We start from the raw sequence: 15,061 nt of genomic DNA, 5'->3' as shown, positions 1-15,061 counted from the left end.
TCAGGTCTTAGAGGAAGAGGACAAAGGTGGTTAGAAGCTCGACTGTGCCATGCTCTTCTTTCTGGCTCGGGGTTTTTTAACACAATGACATAGTGTGGCTGCACGCAGGCTCTCTTGTGGAATAAAAAAGACAAAGAGTGCAGGGGCAGAAAAAAGGGTGAAAAGTCAGCAAACCAAAGTGTCTGGAGTTGGACAGGTAAAAGTTAGGGATGGGAACAATACCACCTGACATAAGACGGCTTTTGGATGGTAATATTTTTTATTTTTTACTGATCAATTATGTTGAAAAGAAGTTTCATTCTTGTTTTATCATGTTGTTCAATCAGATTCTAACTGTAAGCAGGCACTTTTTTCTTTTTTACTACAAAATTACATTTCAAAAGATTCTACTGACGAATGAAGAGCACACAGAGCAAGCTAAACCTAAAAAGTAATGGGTCTTTATTCTTTTAATTGTTGCCGTTGCTTCTGGTTGCACATAAAAAAACAAATGCCTTCATACCATGAGTGTGAACTGTACAGTATTTTACTAGATTTGCATGTACTGCTGCCAGCAAAGACGCCTTTGGGAGAACATTTGCATGTGTCCGGTTTGGTTTCGTAACATCGGAGAACATAAAGAAATGGAATCACGTGAACTATGGTGGCCGTCCAAGTTTTACAGACTAGTGTTCCGTCTCGGTAGCTAGTAGCATTGTGGCTTACTGTTTATTACTATGATCAAGATTCGAGATTTAATACCACGCCGAAAGGAAATAATCCGTTCTACCAGCATTCGACTGTATGAGGTCGTCGTATTTAATTTTCAGAGGTTAAACCACACAAAGAGTCGTTTCTGTTTTTAGGCCACGAAGATGTAATAACATATTTACCATTGATATTTTAGTCACAAGTCAGCATTATTAGAAACAACAACTCACATTAAACAGTTGCCCTTGGAACGTGTTGCAGGGGACACCAAAATAAGAAAATACTCTTTGTAATTTTGAGGCTGATTTAGCATTAGGATAAAAAACATAAAGCCCTAAAAAAAGTATAATAACTGTTTTGTTTTTTGATGGAATGCCAAATTTCGTACAGCTGTTCAAGTTGTGTAGATCGGCTGCATTGAGAAAAAGTTTTATACTCCGAGGTCACGATATTTAGTGACCAGAGTGCAGAGAGCAGTATGATCTGAAACTCCAGATTATGGGATATTATTTTAGTCCATTAGTCAAGCAAATGACAAGTGTTCTATCCCTCAAACATTCTAAACCCAATCATACAAAGTGTGTGTTTGAATCCTTCACAATCGAGACACACTTGCGGTGTTTTCTCTCCTCTTCAGACTGTGAGCTGTTTGTATCCGAGATCCTTCAAGACGAGGAGCTCGGCGAAAGTGCCCAAGAGACACGAAAGGTCTTACTCAACAACTTCAGGGTTGTCCATGTCAGGTGGGTCTCTACACTCAACAGCAAACCGTTTCACCGGAAATGACTGGTAGGTCACTGGCAGCAGGGACACCAGTAACTTACTCTTATTTCACGGCATAAAACATATAAGGTGAGAATAAATTATCTGTTGGTTTTGCTTAGGAAACAATAACATCTGACTGCAAAATAATATATTTTGCCCTCAAAAAAAGACTTTTGTTATAAAAAAAAAAAAAAAACTCCGTTGCGATTTGCGTTTGGACGTAGTGGGCGGGGCCTAAACGCCGCTGAATGAGCCACGAGTTTCTATTGGTGGGTTCTCGGGCATCTGCTTCTACCGTCGTTAAACACTGTGACGGGAGGTTGCTGTTGGACGTAAGTGGACCTTGTATTTTGTCAAAATGATTTTACACGTAGCAGCACTTTGCGTTGTTCTCATGTTGTTTGTGTAATAAAGACACAAAGGCACCTTTCGCGGCGTCGGTCGTTCCGTCCGCACCCCCCAAGGTTGTAAACCCAAGAGGAACACGTGAGGAACAAGTTAAGCTAACGAGTACATTGCTGGTTTGAAAGTTAAAGGGTATCTTAACGGAATTCAGAACTCTTTAACAAAGGTGCTTTCTTCCCCTTGTTTTAATAATATTATCAACTATTAATAATAGCATTAAGGTAGCGTTAACTGCCTGTGCCGTTAGCTAGCGTTAGCTTAGCTTGTCACAGGGTTGACGTTAGCTCCGCCATGATTAGTAACGTTAACCTAATGTAACGAAACAGACCAAGTGAGACATTATCTAAGATTTTAACGAGGACAAAAACATAATTTGAATTTGGTATGAAAAGCTTTAAATTACCTGTAGGGACAAGGTAAGTCCTTTGGTGAACACATGAAATGTGCTCAGATGAACTGAGGCTGCGCGGTCTGACGTCACGCAGTTTTTACCCATTTTTAACAGTGAACCTACAGAAGCGGTGTCACATCAGTGTTTATTCACGACACCATTGCATCACTTTTGCTGTCAATACCAAGCAAGAACCTTCATTTTGGCTGCAATTGCTTTAAACCCAGCTGGCTAAAAGAACTCTGAAGGAACTCATTGGGTTTAATGGTGTGACCTTCACGAATTTACGCTCCCTCTCATTGATTATCGTTAAAAGCTTCTGTTTTGGGATTATTAAATCCTAATCTGATGTAATATATTAGCATGATGAACCGTCCATGAACCCTTTCTAAAAGAATGTGAAACTCATGCATGAGGTGCGATGGAACACTCCGGAAACTGTTTCCTTTTCCGCTAGATGCAAGCGTGCTCTGGTACTGAAAACATGTGGTTTTGTGGTCTTCCTTGCAAGAAAACAATCACTGACATTTTTAAAGCGATGCTGGAGCCCAGCCGAAAGCACAGGAAGCTTTGCAATCAAAAGATATTAAAACATGCTTATCCTAATTTCTTTCTTTTTTTTAACCAGAAACCCCCAAGAATTCCCCTTCCCCCCATGTAAGTAAAAATTAATCTCATATTGAATATCATGATGTGAGCAGTTTGGTCTGTGAGTGTATGTCTGTGTGCTCTTGTTGTTAGAAGTGTACAAAATATTTATTTTTTTTCACACACACACACACACACACGCATCCAGCGGACTTTAGGGACGACGACGGTTCCGATGACAACCGTAGTTCCAGCCTGGGTCGCTCTGCCCCATCGGACGATGCCTCAGTAGCCTCCGACTACCAGGACGACGGAGCCCCCGAGTGTGAGTTAACAATGGTCCTGATTTTGATTCCCTGTGTGTTGTGTGTGTGTGAGGCATCTAGGGCTGTTTGCACAGTGCCGAAATCTTTGCTCAAAAAGGCCTCGTTCTTTATGTCTATTTACTGATGGGTTCTTCTTTACAACATCAACAGGAAAATGAAAAAGACGAGAATATTGCGTTTTAACTTCTTACGATTAGATTACATTTGTATAAATTTGATATCATCTACTTTGATTGAGGTCACCGGAGGGTCATTTTAACCCTACCTGTCTATATTGTCAGTGTGAACATGTTGAAAGACGACAGTGTGGGAGCAATGCCGCACCAACAAAGGAAAAGGTAAGGAGGAGGAGTCGGTGTCACAGGAGACGATGTGTTATTCCTTAAAAAAACCCCAAAAAAAAAACATTTCCAACGTCGCCACAGGAAGCACAATCGAACCCGTCTGCTGCATATTGTTGCTCGTCTTCTTAATTTGAAAAAAAAAGATTACACATCTGTGCCCTCCCCCACACCCCTTCCTACCTCCCTGCCTGGCTCCAGTGACATCAGTGACTCCTCCTCCTCCTAATGTTGGCAGGTAGGCAAGTCCTGATGCTGTCAGAGAGGCCTGGATTAGGGACCTAGAGCTCCCTCCAGTGGCGGAACTCCGGCTCCTGAACCCGTCCCCCCCACCCCCCCCCCCCTCCCCCCCGAGCGATGTGTGTGGATTGTGGGAGGCGGGCCACACAGAGCGGAGGCTTTGTAGCCGCGGGCTAATGCCGTGATTTATTGACCCCGGAGCCCCTGTATTCTTTCACAACCGGGCTTGAAATACAACACTGTACCTGAGGGGCCATGTGTGTTCCATCCCTCCCGCCCTTTATCAATCTTTCCCTCTATCTGCCCTTCTTGGACTCGCCCTGCCCTCCTTTTCAGACTTTTTTGTATTTCTGACTCTATGTGCCAGCTAATAGCCCTTGACGCGACATGCCGCAGGTGGGCATTTATTGACCCGACCTCTTATATACGCTCTGGTTTATTTTTTTAAGCGTCTCTCCTGAAGGTGAAGTTGGAATCATGTGGAGTTTCCCAATGAGGAAGGAAAACATCTCACCGTTTGCAGACGTTTTGTGATACCGAAAAAAAAAATGAAATAAGCTTTTTCTGCCCACAGAACAGTAACTGCTTCTTTGCACCTTTTGAAAAATATATAGTAAATAAATCAGGGCAGATGGTGGCAAGACAATGATAATTCATTTCTTTGAATTGCTTATTTTAGAACAAACGTGGCGAGATTTCCTTGGGGAAAAAAAATAAAAATAAAAAGCTTTAAAAAAAATGCCCTTAAGGCTATAAGGATAACACGCCGAACCGAAAACAACGCCGTCTGTTACCGTGGATGCGATAGTTGTTAAAACCCGTTGCCGGCGTTAAACGTGAGGAATAGCCAATTATGCTGCACTTCCAGAATCTTATTTTTTTTTTTTTAAATTTAATTTGCATTCTGCTTTTGAATATATCGAATGTCCCTCGACACCATAAACAGACTACAGCAAAACAACGCATCTCAGCGTTGGATCGATAATCATAACATTTGATTCCGTAAGACAAATTCGCGCCTCGCCGCCCGCGAGTTATTTTTGTTCAATGGCGGCGGCTGAGTTGACGTCGGTGTGAATGCCTCCCCCCCCGTCCCCCCCCCGTCCCCCGTCCCTCGCTGAAAAGGGCACCTGGAGTTCACAGTTCGTTCTCTGTTCACCGCGAAGTAGAAAGACTCGGCTCGCACGCATCTGCCGGGGCGGTCGTTGTTCAATGGAAGAAGGAGTGTTGGTGGAAAATAATGGCGCGGCCGCTTAATGAAATCAGTTGCATTTCTTTTGGGGGGGGGAGGAGGGGGGGGGACAGACAAATCATCCACGGTGACCATTAGAATTTTCTGTTATTCCTTTAAATGCAAAGAATCTGCTCCCTTTTGTTTTGCCAAAATGAAAAAGTAATTCGCTGAATTAAAGAAAAAGCATTTGCACCCCCCCCCCACCCCCCCACCACCCCTCCCTCTGCCTCTCAAGTTTAATTGTACCATTTTATCCGAGGCTACTGTACACAAAAGGGACTTTGTGACTGGGAGGATGTATTACCCGCGGTAATCCGTGCCCTAACCACAGAGTGAGTGAGTGTGAAGTCGGCGGCTGCTGCTTCTGCGCCGCGTTTGATGGCGTGCGGCGGCGGCGGCGCCCGTTGTCTTCAGCGGACTCTTGGCGTGACACCACATTTGTAACGGCCGACGGGGACAGATGGAGCCCCCCCCCCCCCCCACCATTGTTGAGCCCGGGTTGTCTGCATGGTAATGTGAACTGAGTTTCACCCGCCGACCGCACCGCTGACCTGAGCGTGCATGCAGCCTCACCCCAGCCTCGTCTGCCCCCCCCCCCCCCCCCACCGTCACCATCCCCCACCCCTCCCTCTCTCTCCCCCTCTCACACTGCCATTCCAATACATTTAGCATACATCAACAAATATGAACACTTTTTATCCCTCCGGACACACACTCACACTCGTATATAGACCTCAGGAGACAGCCGGGGGGGGTGGGGGCCTTTAGCCCCCGTCGTGGTTATTGCGGGTCAAGTTTACCAAGTTTGAAATGGCCTGTTTGTTTTTCCTCCCGATTTGGTGGAGCGCCGCTGGGCGCTCGGGGGGGGGGGGGGACGTTTGCTTGGAAGCTGCGGCGATAACGGCGCGTGAGAGTGCCCCCCCCCCGCCCCCTTTTTCAGAAAAGATGACGCTCTTCATGCGTCTCCCTCGTCGGCCTTTTTGGGGTCGTAGTGATTCTATTACGGCGCACCGGGTGGTCTGCGCTCTGCTCAGGTGGGGGGGTGGTATTTATACACATCCTGTTGCATTCTGCCTTTCTCGTATCATGTTACTTTATCTGAGTCACTGTGTCTGATCTGGCATCTTAAGATTGATAGTTTGTCTCAATATGCTGGGCAGGTGGGATTCTACCACAAGTGAATAAAGTGATGAATGTCAAATTCACTTAAATGCTAAGGAGATTTTTTTTGGACAAAGGAAAGCATGTTCTTACATTTTGAAAACTAGAAAATGTTTGGTCAAAATAGTTTATAGAATAGTAGAATAATTGGTGGGGGTTAATCAGTTGACCGTAGCAGCACTACAGGGAGTTGAGTTCTGTTTTTCCCTATTTCAAGAAAGCAGTAATGTGACCTACGTGTCAGTGATTACTTTACCGACCCAATTTCCTAAACCAATTACTTGCGATAGAATGCAGCAGGATCACCAATTTGAATTTATGCCACACTGTTGCATATTTCATATACGTGAATATGAGGAGCCACTGCACAGCAGCAACATTATTACGCAGTGCCAGTGAGTAGAATATTGAATCTACATTTCGGTCCTTTTTGGCTGCAGCCATATGAAGTGAAGGGCTTGCTTGGGGACGCGTGCCCGGGTCTCTTGGCTGGCGAGTGGGGGGGAGGATTTAGCCCGCTGACGGATGGGTCCGCCATCACAGAGTTAATCACTAGTGTTTAAATTGCCAACTGGCTCCATGTCTGTGTTTTTATAGTTGAATGAGGTCAATGGGAGAAGGAGTGTGTTTCAGGATGCTTCACCCAGAAGGAGATGACATTTTAAAAAGGGGGAATGAGTGTTGATTTGAACTCTTGTTACATTCATCGCCGCTTCTTTCCTCAGTGGCGTGCTGCACCTGGACAGTATTTCAGTCCTGGTTAGCCGACCTCTTGGCAGGTTCGCCGACCTGCGGGGTCACGCCGTCTGCCCACGCACTCAACTCTCAACCCTTCTCTTTTTTTTTTCTTTTTTTTTTTTTGACCTTCTGCACGACCAACCCGTGACCCTGTGACCTGTCTGCAGCACATCCGGTGCGGAGCGGCGCGACTGATCGGCCTTCCCCGTCGTCGGGGAGGTTTCTTTGGGGTTTCTCCGATAGATGTCTACTGCATCTGTTCCGTCGGAGCGTCCCAACCGAAGCGAGAGATGAATTTCTCGCCGCGTTCGACCGCGTATGGATTTCTCGACATTTGAATAGCGGCGGCTCGTTTGGGAAGCGAGGAATATGTTAATGACCTACAGTCTTTCTCCTTTCCTTTCCTCTCTCTCCCTCTCTCTCTCTCTCCCTCTCTCTCTGGTTGAAGCCCTGTGCGTTTTTCTACACACACACACACACACACACACACACACACACACATTACGAGGCAGGAGCAGGCTCTGTGCATCGCTGCGACTGCTCGCCACCGGGGTTCAAAAGTTCACGCTATTCCCCGAGGGCTACTGTGCTGCTGCAGATGCTGATAGTCTTTTCTTTCTCTCTTTCCCTGCTGCCTTTCTCTCCCTCTCTCTCCCTCGCTGTTTACACTATTAATCTTGTACACTCTCCCTCGCACACTCATTCACGCTGCCTGGCAAGAAGAGAGCGGCTGGAAAGGGTGGGGGGGGGGGGGGGGGGATTTGGACGTATTTAACCGAAGGGCATCCATCACTTTCGTCTCCGGGCTTCACCCCCTCCCACCGCACGCCACACCGTGGCGTTTTTTTTTTTTTGGTGCAACCGCTCGTTGTTGTTTATTTATTTTTTTCCGAAGCCCCTCTGATCCGGCTTGCCCCTCATTTGCTTTGTTTTATTGTTGCATTGCATATAATTACATCCCTCGCTCGCCTCTGGTGTAGCGACGAAACCCAGGGAAAACGGGCAAAGGCAAATTGTGCAGCAGTCCATCTGTGAGGAGGCACATAGGCAGAATGCAAAGTGGGGAAGCCAGGGCAGGGTTGGCTCCTAATCTCTCCCCCCCCCCCCCACCCCGAGCTGTCAATGTCACAGACAAATAGCAAAACTATCAGATGCGGCGGGTTCACCCAGAGGTTAGCGTTTCCAGGTACCTCCTGCGTTCACCCCCTCTCTTTCTCCCCCTTTTTTGCCTTTTGCAAATGGGAATTTGATTCTGCCCCTGCGCTGGAATCCATTGCTGCAGATGAATGAAGTTTCGATGCCAGGCCCAGGTGGCCCCGCTGATTTCTCGGGGAAATAAATGGAGATGGGAGAGATGTGTTGGCCCCGACGCAGACAGTAACACGGCGGCGCCCCGGCGCCCCTGGGATCCCTCTGTTTAATTGTTGCTGTAATGCAGCACTTTAAGCTTATTAACATGCCCTTGTGGAGCTATCTGGGGATGTAGAGGATGCATCTCTCTCTTCACGCAGGGGATCTCGGCTCGGCTGGGAGTGGTCAGCATTGTGTGCGTGTGTCAAGTGGGACTTATCCTTATCTCTCCGTACCATATTTATTTACATATTTGTTTCGTATTGATTTTTTTTGGTGGCCGTAGGTTAGCTTATCTCAAAGAAATGGAATCAGAGGCAAGTAGATGGAAACGTGTGAGAGTTGTTCGTATTGTTTTGCACTACTTAAACTGTGTTGTATTTAAACAAAACAATTATGAGGTAATCAACTTCAAAATGGGGGGGGTGCATAAAGGCTTGAGTAAACCTTGTTATATTAATAGTTTTTAAAAATTCTTTAGGTCAGTCTATTTCAGTAAATTAAATGTGTTTAGTAATGGTAGTTTTTGGGGTCTGGTAAAACTGTAAAAAAAACACCATATGCAAACATAATTACAAAAAATTGTGATTGTATTATGTTTTCTTTTATTTGTATTTTGTTAAAATCAGGGTTGAATCACATCTGCAGCAGTTGTTGAGTTTGTGCACTGTTTTACTCAGAATTAATTATTTTGAAACCATTAGAGAATATTTTTAGAAGTTTGACTTACTAAATTATGAAAAAAAAAAGATTGGAATATCTTCTTTTCAACTATTATCTCACCTGTAAATTCTAACGGGTTATAAAATGAATAAACTATTGTATCAGCTATTTGTTCATGAAAGCAAAATCAGTTAATTTACAGTCAGTATACAACCGTATAAACATTTATCTACATTTAGAGCACAGAATTTAGGTTGCAAAATATATTTAATGAAAAATCTTTTTTATCTTATGATTTATTAATAATCAGATTTAAAATCAGATTTAAAATACATAGCTTAGTTCATAAAAAAAAATTTGATTTAAAATAAATACATAACCACCTCCCTGCGTTTTAAACAAGACTCAATATTGTTTTGCTTCATTTTCCTCCACAGAACAGTTTCTCTGAAGCACCTGTTGCCCCGTTGGATTTGCCTGTGATTTATGAAAAGTGTCAAAGAACGATCGCATCATGTAATTGTTTATCTTCATGATATGTAACATCAGTGGCCATAAAAAAGACCAATTATATCAAAAGGTAATCGGCATGAGATATTGCTCAGAAAGCGCGGCGCAATAACGCCAACACACTAACTTACCGTTATTGCCAAAATTACATTTAAAGCATTTTAGTGGAAATAACAAAAGCATTTTAAAGTTGCAATAACTGTACATCCGGAGAGCGAGTGGGTTGATTCCCTCAGTGTTTTTCCCTCCAGGCTCCGTCGTTGATTTTATTATATCCCGTTTTTATCACACATACGAAGCCTCTCCTGTGGGCCCAAACTCCTCCATTGTTGGTATTTATATTCTTACTCCTGTTTCCTTTTCTCTCTCTTTTTTATTTTTATTTTTTCTTTATCTGTCTCTGTCAGCGAAGCAGCTTAGAACCATCCCCAGCGATTAGAGGATCATTGTAACTGCAGTTAAGCATTTGAATAGTGGTAGTAAATCTAGAAAAAGGGAAATTCAGGGTCGCTGTGTACGCCGCTTATGGCCGCCCAGGGGGAAGCCGATGTCACGTAGTAAATTCAGCCCCTTAGTGTCTTTGCCTGTGTGTTCGAATGCAGGAGCGGAGCCCAAAACGGAGCTCCTGAAAGAGACGGTACCTTTTTTTGTTTATTTTATTTTACTTCTCCCAAATTGCAACGAGCGCAACAGACAAGAGTCAGCCGATAAAGAGCGAGAGAGAGAGACACATCGCTGCACTGCACCAAAAGTTGCAATACGGCAGAATATCATCGATAATTTACCTGATCATCTGTAGTTAAAGCTTTTATCTGGAGTCAGAGATCTGTTCTTTAACCCGATTGACATCCCATGAATCCTCTAATCACTCCTGCATAAATTCCCCCGGTCCCATTAAACGTTATTAGACGACGCGCGCGCGTTGGGGGGGGGGGCGGGCATCACGCGGCCCCCGACGTAATGCACTGCGTGTTGTCTCTGGTTCAAACACATGCATTAGGAGGTTCTAAACACGGTTTATGAATCGATGACCGGGCTCCTAAATCGAATCAAGGCGAGGAGAGGAGGGCAGGGGGACGACGTTCTGCCCTTAACCCCCTCAGCTCCTCGCCGTCCCTCCTCCCGTCTGGACAGACGCGCGCCGCCAAAAAGGCCTCCTCGCTTTAATGAGGAAAAATGCTGCAATTTAGCCGTGGCCTGCACGCAGATTGAGCGCCGCGCGGGTGAAGGTGCAGTGAGCGAGTCCTTTTCTCCTCATCAAGGACGGCATCCGAGAGGATCCCTGCCTCTCTCTCCCTCTCTCTCTCTCTCTCTCTCTCTTTCTCTCTTTTCAACAGCATCACCCCCCCACCCCCCCTTCCCCCCAGGGGGAGCCTCTCTTTCTCTCTGCCTTCTGTTTCACCTCATCAGCAGAGTTCACGCAGGGGTCACGTCCTGACCCACTCCCCCCCCCCCCCCCCCAATGATGCATTCAATCCAATAGCTCTCTGTGAGTCCGAGGACTAAGCACCGTGGAGAGAAAACATGTGATAACTGGTTTGATTTCTACCTGCACTGAGGGAGGCCCCAGCGCCTCTGTTGCTCATACGCACCGTGTTTATATCGATTCTGTAGAGAGGCCCCCCCCCCCCCCCCGTGCCTCCGTTTTGGGACTTTTGAAGGCAGTTTTTTGTGTTTTTTCCACCTTTATTTATTTATTGATTCGTGAGGGACCTCAGACATTTGGATTTGGCCTCAAATATCATGAGCATCCTTAGGATGAACATGAAACAAACAAATACATTGGAATGACTAAAAAAATGTTTAATTCATGTGTTAATGAGTGGGTAAAGAAAACTAATGAAACCTTTTTTGATAATCGTTTTCTAGTTATTTCGTTTCGCATATATACCAAAAAACTTGTTATCTTCATTTATTTCCGTATGATATTAAAAAAAACGTAACATCTTTTAATGTTGGTCTGGTTGCACAGAACAAACAAAGCTGTTTGAATACGCAAACACGGGGGTTAAGGAACCACTCTCATTTCTCTCTATGAAACAACATTACAGACCATCGTTAGTTGCAACTCCAAAGCAGACACAAAACCATCAAAGCACATGTAGTGAAATATAACATAAAACGATAAGTAGCCCATTAAAAGCTGTTATTGCACCGAAGTATGCAGCACTCATGACATATGGAGTGAGACCAAACATCATAAAAATGGAATATAATCATGCAACCCTCAGCCGGACCATTTGTCCGACTACTACAACCCCCCCCCATCCCCCCCAATGTGATTGCCAGGCTTCAAATATACTAGAGAGCCATGGAAGGACAGAGAAAGACCACAATAAAATATATCACACCTGTAGTAGTGTATACTGTTGCAAACATACATCAGTACCATTTTTTAGCTAATTGATGTTTGAAAGGTGTCTTATTGATGAAGCGCTGTATCTTCTCCCTCATCTCGCCGTCTCTGGCTCTGACTCAAATGTTTCTAAATGTGGATCGGAACCGTCTGGAGGTGCACGTTCCCCCCCTCCCCCCCTGCCTCCCTCCTCCAGGTCTCAGAGGCTCATCGCCAACTCTTTCCGTCTTCTGCAGCCATCGTCCCCAGTGCATCTTTGTGTTTTCACAACATCTTTGTTGCATTACGACCAGCGTTAGATCTAATGTAACGTATTAGTCCTCCCACCCGACCATTTCCCCTCACTTTGATTCAGTCTCTATCCAGCCTTTGATTGACTTTCAGCCTAAGTAAAGTGGATTTTAATGAGAGAATACATTAACTCCCTCTGGTCATGCTCCCATAAATCAGCCTTTTTCTTGCAGGATCAACTGCAGAGCTCATAACACCATGCTGAGAGAGTGTGAATAACCAAATGAGAGATTGAGGCTGTGGCGAACCGCTGGCAGCGCAGATGCATTGTTTTCTACACCCCCCCCCGCCCCCCCTCCAGCAGTAACAAACAAGTTCAGAAAGGGAGCGTTCATCAGCACCCAGGTCATCTCGCCTGTGTTCATACCACCTCATGAACACCAATCACACCTTGATTTTCCAAAAGCATGTGACGCACCTCCGCAGCCATCCACTTCTGCCTGTTGGTAATTGCACTTTCAGCTAAATAGGTTACGCTGGAATATCAATAAATTGCCCGTCAAATTAATGTCAATACCAAAGCTGTGGATGGGGCTAATTAAAAACGCAAAAAGGGATGAAAATGAAGTCGTGGCATTGCCCTGAATAATTGATAACGCAATTTATGATTTTTATGAAAGAGTGCCGTCTGTCTGCGGTTTTGATGAGGCCTTAATTAGATGCATTAATGTGTCTCTCTGTGCCTCTAGTCAAACTCAAAACTCAAACACCATGATGGTTGTTGGGGTTTAACAACGCCCTTAATTACACATTTTCAAATAACATTACCTCTTGGATTTCCACTTAGAGCCGCACGGGTCCCAGAGAGGTGTCTGCGTGTAATTTCCATTAAAGGCATCGGCTCAGGACCAATCCAGAGCCTGCTTTTGTTTGGTGTGGGGGGCGGGGGGGTGGGGGATCATTTCGGGCGATGCTTTCAGGTTGTGCTGCTACCTGGTGGAAGAACCCAGAACCATCGCGCACACAAACAAAAACAAAAAACGGGCGGGACGGTGAAGGGAGGCCGGGTCACGCGGCGGGTAAAGCGCTCGCGAATGTGTAATGTTTATTGACTTAAGCTGATCAGAGCCGCCCCCCCCGCCCCCCCGTGTTGACTTTGCACCTCCGCGTCTATTAGCCGCGCTGGAACCTCCCGAGACGAATGAAGAGCGAGGGGAAGCAGACGGATGAGGGGATTAGAATTGGGCCGCGGCGGATGGATGAGGTGGCGAGAAGCATAATGGCCGCTGTTTGTTATGATTTACTGAATCGCGTTCTCTTCGACAAAACAGTCCTCAGCGCCTCTGTACGTACGGCGTCACCGGTCGGCCCCTCCAACAAAGGGCGGCCCGACGACATGCGAGCGGGCCGCGAGGCGTCCGGCGGGGCTCTGCCCCGGAACGACCCGCCCATCCGTCAGGCCCGCGGGGCGCAGCGGCGGTGCGGCTGCATTTGTTGCCGGTTTTAAATCTCTGGCGTGTTGTAAAAAGATGATTAGAGAATCCGCTTCATTTCTCTCATGGTGCCAAAGGTGTTCAGATGGGAAAAAAAAGGTGGTCTTCGAATCGTTCCTGTGCTTCAGACCAGAAAGGCGTCTTCCTTTTGCTTTTCATCCCCTTCCCGAGAATAAAGCCCGTTGAGTAATCAATCCAGAGGAAGCCCGGCTTTGTATTTGACACATGTAAAAGGCAGATAAGCACGTCGACACTCAGGGGCGGAAGATGGCCCTCAGGGGTCAATTCCACAAGATCCCCTCTAATGGCCGAAGGCCCGAAAAACTGGTCAAACAAACTGACGTCTTCAAAGGAACGGACGTGAACACGCAACAGCTGGTGGAGACCTCTTCTGTAACAATCATTTACCAAATGAACGTCACTCTGTAGGGAAGAAGATTTGGAGACTGGGACCATGAACGTTTACAATGAAGGGAATAAATTAAGAGAGAAGTAGAGCCATTGTTTCATAGACTTCTTTTTTTTTTTTTCCAGGGTACAAATGCAGTTTGAAGACACTTGAGTGTAGGCCTCACTGAAGCAGAGCATGTTGGGAAAAAATAAAACAATGAATCAAAGAAAAAAAAAAAAAACGATATAGTGCGGACATCTGCTTTAAAAACTTCTCTTGAGCACAAATAGCACCGTCGGCTAAATACTTTTCAAACTGCATTGTCAAACAATTGCTTAATCAAGCAAAGCCTCTTAAGCCGCGCGCCGTCGTCCGATGAGGTTTCAAATTTGACTTTTGCAAATTGACGAGCAGGAAGGTTGCTCCCATTAAAAGTGCAATGCGAGCAGACGAATGGACCGCGGCGCCCAGCAGCGCTGTAAAACCCTATTGATCCCGGGCCTCCTAAAGCCCAGCGGGGATCCATTCCGATCCCCCCGGGGCCGGAGGCTCTTGTGTTCACGCTGTGTGTTTGCGTGGCAACGAGGAACCTTTTAAGTGCAGCTTTATTACCAGTTAGTGCTGAAACAATCAGGCCGCGAATTGGCTGATTGGCTGAAGCTCTTTAAGCAACCGCTATGGTAAGTTTCCTCCGATTTATAGCTTCTCAAATGTGAGGATTTTACTGCTTATCTCTTTTTAATTTGACATCAAAAATGTTTTGGACCGCTGGGCGAAGTTTTAACGTTTTTAAACTTACTTTTTAAAACGTTCCCGTGCTTCTGTCCACAGACTTTGGGGACATCCCCCCCGTAGCAGCCCAGGACCTCTGCAACATCCTGAAGCAAGGCCACCTGGAGAAGAAACGAAGAGGTACAGCGAGAGCAGAGAGAGAGAGAGAGAAACCAAGTGGTTGCTCGGTCTTAACGAAATAACCACAATAATAATTTTAACAAATGGACGCTGATGTGAGTGATTTCATTCTGCAGATCACAGCTTGTTCGGCTCGGATTGGCAAAAGAGGTGGTGTGCCCTGAACAATTCAATTTTCTACTACTTTGGGAGTGACAAAGGTTTGTTTTTAAACCAACGGGTAAAAAAACGTAACAGGTTCATACATTTCTTCGGGGATAACATCGGGGCCGCTCG

The 15,061-nt window shown here is 45.6% G+C and overlaps 1 protein-coding gene across 1 annotated transcript in view; it reads left to right on the top strand.

Annotated features, from left to right (window-relative positions):
• Nucleotides 1–15,061, top strand: part of skap1 (src kinase associated phosphoprotein 1) — a 28,499-nt gene continuing 13,438 nt past the window's right edge. Inside the window, exons 1-6 of the mRNA XM_037463709.2 lie at nt 1–249; nt 1,328–1,433; nt 2,880–2,908; nt 3,048–3,164; nt 14,705–14,785; nt 14,902–14,985. Of these exons, the coding sequence (XP_037319606.2) occupies nt 210–249; nt 1,328–1,433; nt 2,880–2,908; nt 3,048–3,164; nt 14,705–14,785; nt 14,902–14,985 (457 nt within the window). The 5' untranslated portion in view covers nt 1–209. The remainder of the gene's footprint in view (nt 250–1,327; nt 1,434–2,879; nt 2,909–3,047; nt 3,165–14,704; nt 14,786–14,901; nt 14,986–15,061) is intronic.

The sequence above is a fragment of the Pungitius pungitius genome, chromosome 21, assembly GCF_949316345.1.
Source record: "Pungitius pungitius chromosome 21, fPunPun2.1, whole genome shotgun sequence".
In the NCBI taxonomy this organism is placed as follows: domain Eukaryota; kingdom Metazoa; phylum Chordata; class Actinopteri; order Perciformes; family Gasterosteidae; genus Pungitius; species Pungitius pungitius.
Note: the sequence above shows the minus strand (reverse complement) of the source record. Positions and strands in the feature narration are given on the sequence as shown.